The 11,534-nt window shown below is 35.5% G+C and overlaps 1 protein-coding gene across 1 annotated transcript; it reads right to left on the reverse strand.

The window, feature by feature from the left end:
• Positions 1-849: 849 nt before the first annotated feature.
• LOC135198988 (serine/arginine-rich splicing factor 1-like) lies at positions 850-5,292 on the reverse strand. Its single transcript, XM_064226905.1, has 2 exons — positions 5,060-5,292; positions 850-961 (listed from the first exon to the last, which is right to left on the reverse strand). Exons 1-2 carry the CDS (start codon positions 5,290-5,292, stop codon positions 850-852), a joined length of 345 nt encoding a protein of 114 aa, XP_064082975.1.
• Between the last annotated feature and the right edge of the window lie 6,242 nt (positions 5,293-11,534).

Below are 11,534 nucleotides of genomic sequence, written 5' to 3' on the forward strand. Positions count from 1 at the left end.
CTCCTGACCTTTAACACCAAAATAAATGAGGAAAGACTGAAATGATGTTAAAAGCTAACTCGAAGATAGATTTATTAAATGAGTTTAATACTATGGGTAAAAATATACCTTGAGATGAATTAAGGATTTTGTGATGTGATAAGATTTCAAAAATTAAGAAAATGCTATTGATGAAAATTACCTTGAGATTCATGTGAGAATTTGGAATTTTGATAATACAATTGAGAACCATCTCTCTCTCTCTCTCTCTCTCTCTCTCTCTCTCTCCTCTCTCTCTCTCTCTAAGAGAAGGAATGAACGACCTCCCCAACATAGCATATTATTTTATTTGAGTGATCTCGGTTCCTTCCTTCCTAATTCGTTCCGGACTATTTCTCTTTCCCTGATTCTTTCTATTATTTCCTTCTTCCCTTCAGCGAGAAACCTTAAAGAAATAGGAGAGAGAGAGAGAGAGAGAGAGGGAGCGAGAGAGAGAGAGAGAGAGAGAGAGAGAGAGAGAGAGAGAGGGGGGGGGGGGGTGCGGTGTGCTGGATGCCTTGACCAGCAACAATCAGTCTAGGGAGGAGTCAACCTACCAGGTAGGGGAATTTGAGCAAATACGTAGGGAGAAATTTTGTAAGGGGGCAGCCCCACAAGTTCTTAACTGTGAGGCCACTGGATTATTTCTGTTGTTGCTTAATTGTCTTTCAATTCTTCTTCTGAAGAACACAAGTATTTCAATATGTTTTGTTATGTTTTTATTTTATTTCTTTCCTCTTGCATTAAACGGCCGATATCTTTCTTGAGCTTTAATAAGGAAAGTATCTAGACAAAGGTTTTCTTCTTCTTCTTCTTCTTCTCGAAACTTTGTTAAATTTGACTTCTTCCTCCTCCTCCTCCTCCTCCTCCTCCTCCTCCTCCTCCTCCTCCTCCTCCTCCTCCTCCTCCTCCTCCTCCTCCTCCTCCTCCCGATTTTTCTTTCCTTTCGATGGAGAAAAGTTTTAGCTTCTACCATGGTAGTTAATCTCTCTCTCTCTCTCTCTCTCTCTCTCTCTCTCTCTCTCTCTAATAATAATAATAATAATTCTTTATTTCCAATATTTACATTGGGTATTCATAAAATATAAAGCTACAATTAGTAAAATCATCTTACAAATAGTTAAAATATTTGTTATTTTAGACATACAAAGTTGTTTTAGGAATCAACAAGGTTCGCTAAAACTTTGTAATTAAAATAATTCATCAGTAATAAAAGAATATCATAAATTAGAAAGCATTTACTTAAAATATAGTGAGTAAAAATTACTCTTCCCGAATATTGAAGTACATTGTCATAGACCACATAAGTTGTGTTAAAAAAAAAGTCATGTACAAATAGTATTAAATAATACAGAGTAATCAAATAAGCATACTAGATTATAAGGAAATCTTAATTTGCAAATAAAAGCCATCTTATCCATAAGTATTATCTAAAAATAATTCCAACATCTATAAAAGTACAGTAGTGCCTTCAAAAGCACTTTTAATAAGACAATTAAGCATAACGTTCATACATTAATCGGAACCATTTAAAGTTAGTTTCTTTAAGTGTACATTAAAAGCAGCGAGAGAGGATTTTTGTTTAATTGTGCCGAGGGTACTTTCATTGTATAATGCTGGGCCTCGAATACTAAAACTGGCGGGAGCCTATCTCTGTTTTCGCCCTTTTCTACATACAGATTTTTCCTGCTGTCGAGTAGAAACCCCATTAACTGCGTATACTGTTGGAAAATCATATAACCATTCAGGAGTTATTTTACGTATTGTTTTGAATACCAAATTACAGACATCTATGGTATATTTGTCTTTTATCTTTAACCATTCTAATTTTTTGAGGTAAGGGGATATGTGGTCATGTTTTTTTACATTACCAATAGCCACTCGGGCGGCAAAGTTTTGAAGTTTTTGAACCCTTTTCATTTGTGTAGAGCCAGTTACTCCCCAAATTCTTAAACAGTAGTTGATTATACTCATAGCCAGCGACTGAACAACTATTTTACGCGTAGAAGAATCAAATGAGTCTTTTACTCTATTTAAATAAATTAAAGTACCCATCACTTTCTTATAAATTTCATCTATATGCATTTCAAACGTCATATATCTGTCAAAAATAAACCCTAGATTTTTTACAGCTTTCATGGGTTTAAGAATCATATTTCCATTAAAATCTATTTGCACATTGTCTCCAATTTCTGATGTATATTGTCGGGAACCTATTAAAATGAATTGTGTTTTTTTTTCTCATTAAGAAGCAAACCACCTTAGTTAAGAAGTAGTATTTGGCCTTCTTTAGTATGTTTATTCTGCCCTATGAATTAGTTCGTCTATTTCATTTACAAATCCTTCAATTAAGATCTGGGTGTCGTCGGCATATTGGATGACGAAAAACAGCCGGGTAGTGATTTTACCAGATCATTGATAAAATTACAAAGAGTATTGGGCCAAGAATAGAGCCCTGGGGTACACCAAACTCTACAGTTTTTTGGGAAGACACAATTTGACCCATTCTAAACTGACTGGGATCTGTTATGTAGGTAACTCAAAAACCAGAGTGGATCTATACTCAGTGATGCACATTTATCAAATAAAATATTATGATTCACGCTGTCGAAGGCTTTTGAGAGGTCAAGTAAAAGGAGTAGTGAGACTTTCTTATTATCCATGTTATTATAAATCTTATCTGATATTTTTAATAGAGCCGTTTCAGTTGATAATTTTGGTCTGAAGCCGTGTTGACTTTGTGAGATTAGACCATTTGTCTCTAGAAAATCAGTTAATTGAATAGCAATTATTTTTTCCAGAACTTTAGATAATATCGGTAGCAAAGATATAGGACGATAATTGGGAGACGTCTTCCATATCACCACTCTTAAAAACAGGAATTACGTGGGGATTTTTCCATAACCCCGGATACTGTTTAGTGGCTATGGATGTGTTAATTATAATTGTAAGGTAAAATGCGATAATATATAACCCATCCCTAATGAAACGCAAACTAATCCCGTCAGATCCAAAGGCATTTGTGCTTTTAAGATTTTTTATATAATTAAGATGACAGTATTACAATCAACAGGAGTAGGTTTAAAACTATCTAATTCTCTAACTGGAATATTACGTACTGTTTCAGTAGATATTACATTTCCTAATTTCCTCTTGGGTTTTTTCGAAAGTTTTTTTTCCCGACCTCAGCGAAAAAATCATTGAATTTTTCAGCCTTAGAGTGTACATTAGTTACTGCTGGCAATAGCATAGAGCTCCTATCTGTTTGTTGTCCATTAAATAGCATATTTTTTTGTTATTTTCCAAGTAGCAGAAACATTTGTTGCCTTTAGCTTTCTGATATTCGCTTTTGTAATACTGCTTACGGCCTCCCGCTAACTTTGAATTTACTCTCTTCTTCAGGTCTTTATGTTTTTCTCTCAAGGAGATGTTAAAAGTTTGATTTTTTAACTCAACTTTTCAATCTGTCTCTTTCCTTTCATGTCTGCTTTATTTCATCTGTTATCCACGGCGCAGGGGGACGAACGATTTCTTTCGTTACAACCCGGAACACAAATGTTTAGACACGATGTAAAGACGTCGTTTAAAGTTCCAACGTGGTTGTTTACATTGTCCAGTATTTAAAATACCATTTAATATATTTACGTTATTCGTGAGGAGATCACAAAGAAAGTCTGGAGAATAATTTTGCAAACATCTAAAAGTTTTTAAAATAGGTTTCTTTTTTGGCTTACGAATATTCAGATGAGTTAAGATTGTCTCGTGATCTGCCACCAAGCTTGGTATAATATCAATATTTATTATCATATGTTTAGCATTTGTTATTACGAGATCAATTAAAGACGCTGATGTAGGAGTAATTCTAGTAGGTTTGTTTACTATCTGATCGAAATTTAGTTTTTTAATTAGTTTAGACATTTTATTCTCGGTCTTTAGCAGATCATCATTAAAATCCCCATAGATAAATATATGCTTATTTCGTAAAATAATTTCTTTAAAAATATCGGAGATATAATCAAAAGAGGTTACCGGTGCTTTGGGATGGCGATAGACGCATCCTACAATAACAGACGGAAACTTGCGATATTGAATCGAGATCACCCTTGTCTTCTCCACACCCTCACATTTTTCGATCGTTAAATTCATTTCGGTGACCCTTCAAATAGTTCTGACAAATATACATACCCCTCCACCCCGACCTTGATCCTGACGGTAGACATCAGTACAGGGGAATATTTTATAAATGCGTCACTTATATTAGTGTATAACCATGTTTCGCTAACACATAGAATCAATGTTTTGTTCGTTTAACATAAGTTCTATTTCAAGTTTATGACTCAACAAGGATTGGGCATTAATATGGACTACCGTTAACATATCACTGAATCTAGGAGAAGTCTTCCTGTCGGCACCATCTTCCTGGCCAAGATCCTAGTAGTTGGGGTTTTGTTCGCATAATCTACTTTTGTGACCAAATTCAGAACATATGTTACATCTTAGTATGATCAAATCTGCAGTTCGATTGTTGGTGATTGAATTCACCGCAGTTATAGCAGCCATATCTATTACCTCTAGTATTAAGATGATTACTATAGTTGCCAATTTTGTTATTTCTATAAGTATAGCCTGAGCCATTACTATCATTATTATATCTAGGACACGTTTGAGAATTGGCATATCCCACTCGAGAGAGGTTCTCGTTCCTAAAGTACTTGTTTTTATTTTGCTGGGGCCTTGTTATATTTCTTCCCTTTTTCACTCGATTCGCCAACAATTCTGTACTCACATCTTCCATAGTATTAGGTCTGAGAATATTGTTAAACTACATAAATTTGATTTGACAGCTTTCCAGCTGGAACAAACAAAGTTATCTAAGCATACAGAGGAAATAGCATCTAACAATCTAATAGCACCTACTCTATTAAGTAAAATCATAGCATTTATCATTTTGGGCATCGTAACAGTTTAATATCTAGATCGCCAGTTCCTAGCTTGAAGAATTTTTGTGTTTTTAATCAACGTAACTCCATTTTTATTACACCATTCTTCCATTTTGGTATTATATTCGGTTATTCTTTCAGGTAAATCATTTGTTTTCATTGATGGTACAAGCTCACAGACCTTTCCCTCTATTTCTTGATTTTTCTCTTTGAGTTCAGCAATAACGGTGCCCAGATTGTCGATAATTCCCTCCACTGTAATATCCTCGACGAGTAGATCTTGAGTTCCACAATAAATGACGCATTCGTTAGGTGAATGTTCCAGCTTTTCCATTACCCAAGATTTTAGTAGGTCCATATTTGCTTCTGGTAGGGGGTTTTGCTTACCATGACACTATCTTGAAGGTCACTAGACTTAACTTCCTTTAGACAAGAATCTCCAATAAGTAATCATTTTTCCCACTTAATGGAGGAGTAATGGCTTTCAGAGGGACGTGATCCGTACTTATTTTGAAGGCTTTCTTGTAGATGTCTGATTTTTTCTTCAGCAAGGAATAATTTAGTTTGTAGTTCTCCTATTATTCTCTCCTTATCGGCTAAAGAGTTATTTATAACATAGAAATTGTCTTCTGTCTCTCTAACAAAAGTTTCAAAAACCTTTGATATAACTGTGGCCGGTTTGATATACTGTGATTCACGGTCTCGTTTCTTGGACTGGGAGCATGCGATGGATGATTCTCTCCCAATATTTTTTATAATGCTCCATTAGTTTATCATTAAGGCATTTTTATTCGTCCAAATACCTCTTAGTCCTAGTTGACTGCAGTGCTTTTGTAGTTCGCTTTTTGTGTATCTGGCAAGTGTTTGCCGTGAAGGACTGTTCAGTGACGATAAAAGAGGATTGCCTCTCTCTCTGCTTCCTCTCCTCATTTCTTCTCCTACTTCATTACCAATGTCTGGATACATATTTCAATTTCTTTATTTAAGTATTTATTTTTTTGTAAGATGAACACTATAATAACTTCAGTATTTTAAGATATCAAGAAACGATATTCGGTATTCGAGAGAAACATCACCATTTTAGAATCTTGACGTCATAAGGTGTTTACTGCGCATGCGCGGCAAAGGAAAAATTTGTGCAGGGGTCTCTTACTCAGATTTAACAGTTTTGAATTGCTATATTAACTATGTTCACATTAGGTGTAAGTAAACACTATACCACTATCATTGTCACTGCACATTCAAATTCAAGAATTAAGCACCATTCTATGCCAGCCACCATTATAACCACGAAAAATATCCATTTAAAGAGGAGCTCTTCAAACCGTGACCATACAGAGAGAGAGAGAGAGATTTCTTAGGTCTAATGTTCACACGACCACTAACAAAGGAACTTATTATTATAAGCTCAGCATACTGTAAAGCGCTAGCAGTCTACAGACCTACACACAGAGAGATAATTTCAAAAGGTGCATCCAACATCGTCTATGTAAGATAACTAAAAACAGAGGTTTAATACGTTAAACACTGTTCGCCTGGGGGATTTGATCGAAAACCTTAATATTAAAAAACCCTCACTGACTTTAAAATATTGCACACTGTTTAAGTTGAGGCTCCTAGAGAGCTCTTCACGGGCTATTTCACCTCAATAAGGATTTGAACATTTTTCACTTCAACCTCCATTACCGTTGTCTTCGGTTAACTGCCTCGACTCATATAATGGGGCCTGGGGGGGGGGGGGGGGGTCGATACGTTAAATCATTAATGCAAAAAAGATTTATATCTGCTTACAACCTGCCAAATGATTCCTTTTTCATTCTAGACAAAAAAGAATAATAATCATTGTTTCATTTGTTAAGTCTCTTTTTCCTTCCCACTTACTATAAAAATGATAGAGAGAGAGAGAGAGAGAGAGAGAGAGAGAGAGAGAGAGAGAGAGAGAGAGAACTACACTAAATTCTTTTTACTTTGATAAAAGAGAAGAGAAACCGATAATTGTTACAATCGTTACAGTCAAAATCAGTTCACAAATGTTGTCATTACAGACTCGATGATTATCGTTTCCTCCGAATATAATGATCGAAAAGAAACGTTTATCTCTTTTATTCTTCATACATTCTCATTAAATCCACTGTGTATATCCACTATAACCAAACAAAATTCGAATGAATCCCTCTCAAACTCGTCCAGAAGCCTCAAATGAATCTCTAACTCTTCCTGAAGCCTCAAATGAATCCCTCTCTAACTCATCCCGAAGCCTCGAATGAATCTCTAACTCTTTCTGAAGACTCAAATGAATCTTTAACTCTTTCTGAAGCCTCGAATGAATCTCTAACTCTTTCTGAAGCCTCGAATGAATCTTTAACTCTTTCTGAAGCCTCGAATGAATCTTTAACTCTTTCTGAAGCCTCGAATGAAACTTTAACTCTTTCTGAAGCCTCGAATGAATCTTTAACTCTTTCTGAAGCCTCGAATGAATCTTTAACTCTTTCTGAAGCCTCGAATGAATCTTTAACTCTTTCTGAAGCCTCAAATGAATCTTTAACTCTTTCTGAAGCCTCAAATGAATCTTTAACTCTTCCTGAAGCCTCGAATGAATCTTTAACTCTTTCTGAAGCCTCGAAATGAATTCTCTTTAACTCTTTCTGTTTGAGCCTCGAATGAACTTTTAACTCTTCCTGAGCCTCGAATGAATCTGTTTAAACTCTTACCTGAAGCCTCAAATGAATCTTTAACTCTTTCTGAAGCCTCGAATGAATCTTTAACTCTTCCTGAAGCCTCGAATGAATCTTTAACTCTACCTGAAGCCTCGAATGAATGTCTAACTCTCACTGAAGCCCCGAATGAATCCCTCTCTAACTCTTCCTGAAGCCTCATATAAATATCTTACTCTTCCTGAAGCCTAGAATGAATCCGTCTCTAACTCTTCCTGAAGCCTCAAATGAACCCTATCGGTTCCTTGATGGCGAAAAGGGTAGGGCATCGGCGGTGACCGGTGATGCCAAATCAAATATTCCCACTCATGTTGTACATATAACTTGCAGTAATATTATCTATATAATATAGTCTTGTCATTCTTGTCTCTTATTATCACTATATGACATCCATTACCCAAATAATCATTTATTTGTTTTGACAAACCCCTATGAAGATATAAGAATAGAATACTGTTATGAATACTCGTAATGGAAAGAAACGAGGGAATATATTATATATAGATGATAAATTGAATAGCTGACGATAATTTCACTTGTATATTCATGCCACGCTCTCTCTCTCTCTCTCTCTCTCTCTCTCTCTCTCTCTCTCTCTCTCTCTCTCTCTCTCTATATATATATATATATATATATATATATATATATATATATATATATATATATATAGTGTATATATATATATATATGTGTATATATATATATATATATATATATATATATATACATGGTAAATTAACCCAAAAATAAGTAAACTAAAAGTGCAGAAGTCCAGTATAGCTTGTGATAATCACGAGAAAGGTCCAAAAAGAGATTTAATTAGACGTATATGAAAAACAGAGACCCAGAAGAATGGAAATATTTTCGAAGGAGTGTCGAGGCAACAGGGATCCCCAGAAGTATACTGCTCCCAGAAGACATTAACAAACACCAAGGAGGCTAAACCTCCTTGACAGAAGCACCGATTAAAAGGGATAAATGGGAAGAGTAGGCCTTTGAAAATTCAAGAGAAGTACATTTGGCAACGTAGGGGACAACGCCTAAATCGCCATGAAGGAGCTGATACCCGATAGGGTATAGTTCTTCACAGTTACTTGATAAGTACGCAAATTGAGCGTGATCTCTGAGAGAGAGAGAGAGAGAGAGAGAGAGAGAGAGAGAGAGAGAAACCGTCTATTCCTATACAGTTACTTGATAAGAACGAAACGTAGCTAAATATCTCGGAGAGAGAGAGAGAGAGAGAGAGAGAGAGAGAGAGAGAGAGAGAGAGAGAGAGAGAGAGAGAGAGACGCTTAATTAGCATTTGGTCTATCTACAGACTCGTAATGATTAGACTAACTGGAAAATAAGGCTTCGAAAAACATATAATTACCGTCGATGGATAACGAATGTCTCAAGGCCAGAATCCTGATGTATTAGAAAGCAATGCTGGAAATAGTCTAATTATTTCGCACAGTTTTGTTTTCGATTCGTTAAACGACTTTCCCTAAACCTGATAGGTTTAGTGAACGAACAAGGAACGATAATTGGACGTTCATACACAATATAAGATGATGCTAAAGTATAATTTCGGTTAATAACTTCAGTTATTCGTCATATATAAAAATAAGTTAGATTCATTAGCACACTGAAGCCTATTGTCAAGATATGGTCTTTTACCCAGTATAATCCTTATTTAACGTACAGAAATCAAAACCTGTAAATCTGCAGTTATTTATAAACATAATTTCCCCTGTATTTCGGTATTAACGTCGTGAAACCTTTCGTTAAATTGAATTTTCGTCGCCAGAAGCCTGTTTATACGTCAACGCAGTGAGCATAGGAATGAAAACATGACTACATAGATGGGTCTAGGGCGATGGTTAGAGCTCCTGCTTTATTCCTGGTGAGGTGGAATCCTGATCACCTGGTAGGTGTTGCCATTAACTTGAATCGGAAGAGAGAGAGAGAGAGAGAGAGAGAGAGAGAGAGAGAGAGAGAGAGAGAGAGAGAGTTCTATTCCACTCAATAGGCAGGTCTAGGGCGATTGCTACGTTTTTTCCTTAGGTGAGGTGGAATCCTAATCACCTACTAACTATTTCAAGGCCCATGACACCCTCCTTTTTTAATATAACTAATGAACTAGGCTTCTGATTAATGTGAAACCGAAACCACTAGAGTTTGAGACACCGACCTAATTAAGAAAAATGAATTCAGGCATCTACTCCGCATTATTGTCTTATTTTATATCGAGAAATGTCATCTCAATTTTGTGGCATGGTGAGAAAGGAAATTAAGACCTGGTAACTAGGCGCAGAATGACTTGTGTCGACCATGACGTGGGCCCCGTAACGTTTACACCTGCCACGCCCCCTTTCTATTTGGTTATCATTATATCAGTACAAGAAATTACATATATATACCTTTGATAGAGATAAGTTGTTCTTATTTTTCAATACAGGTATGCAGTCATTAGTGGGCTGAAGTTATGGAATGAAAAAAATGTTAGGTCTGGCAAAGTTTAAATTGGTCATATTATTTTATTATTCCCTGATTTCAATAACGTCACGAAAGTAATTTTAGATAAAGAGTTTAATCGTGCTATATGTGAATTGATTATTGGTGAATATAATTGTTGAGGGTGCGCTCATAATATGATCATTATAAATATTTAATATGGCTGAAGATTGGATGGAGATGAAAGGATAGTAATACTTTATTAACAATATTGTACATAGATAGAAGTATAGCAGATAACAATTTAATGAATAAATTTACAAGACTGAATTAGAATATATAAATATATATATATATATATATATATATATATATATATATATAAGTAAATAAATAATAAATAAATAAAGATAAATATATATATATATATATATATATATATAATATATATATATATATATATATATATATATAATATGTGTGGTGTATATATATATATATATATATATATATATATATATATATATATAAATATATATATATCTATAATATATAGATATATATATATATATAATATATATATATATTATATATATATATATAATATATATATATTCACTTTTTATTACCCCTCAAAACTGTCTAAAATAAAGTCTTCCTCTTCGTCGTCCCTGGCGAGACTTATGATGATGGGATGCACACTGTCATGGATATTAGTTAATGCCCAGTACTCTCTCTCAAAGTATTCAGAGCGCCGAACAGCATTTGCCCACACGTCCTCTGTCACACACAACTTTGCTTCATTCAATCTTGCATTGAGGTCTGTTCGTATAAAATGGTGAAGGGATGATCGAACGTACTTCTTCATGACACCCCATACTTGCTCAATAGCATTTAGCTCTGGGTGTGCTGGTGGTAGCCGCGCTACTTCATGCCCCTACAGGCGAATGGTATTGTCCACTGTGAATCTGGCAGGTGGTCGATTTTCCTTGCATATTTTGAGCAGTTTAGGTCGCAAAGCGTGTGGTGGGTATGTGATATTGTGCTGCTACAGCCATTTTATTAGATCGCCTTTTTTGGCGCCAGTAGTTGGACAGTTGCTCTCTTCTGTAAGGTGACTGTGGTAAGGAGAGTTGTAGATGACGAGAATTGATGGCTCCTCTAATGATGGTAGTAATGTGGTTGTCAGCCATCGCTCGAAGAGTTCGGCGTTCATTTTGCTATGGTAGTCCCCACTACTATTCTTAGCTGTTTAGCAAAGGAATGAATCTTCAATACAGCCCTTGCTGGTACCAGCTGCTACCACGACAAAGCGTTCACCATCTCCTGGCGGAACCTGTCGGCTATATGTGGTAGTTGTGGATGGTTGAGTTGTGTCCACCCATTCTTTGTTGTGGCTCATCCTGGTAGTGAACCATGTCTCGTC

The sequence above is a fragment of the Macrobrachium nipponense genome, chromosome 25 (assembly GCF_015104395.2).
Source record: "Macrobrachium nipponense isolate FS-2020 chromosome 25, ASM1510439v2, whole genome shotgun sequence".
NCBI lineage: Eukaryota > Metazoa > Arthropoda > Malacostraca > Decapoda > Palaemonidae > Macrobrachium > Macrobrachium nipponense.

Bases quoted from the DNA above. Each gene is read 5' to 3' on its own strand.
- LOC135198988 (XM_064226905.1), bottom strand. From the start codon at position 5,292: ATGGAAAAGCTGGAACATTCACCTAACGAATGCGTCATTTATTGTGGA. The intron at 962-5,059 runs GTGTAATAAAAA...CTCCATCGAAAG, and splicing joins AATACCAAAATGGAAGAATG to GAAAGAAAAATCGGGAGGAG.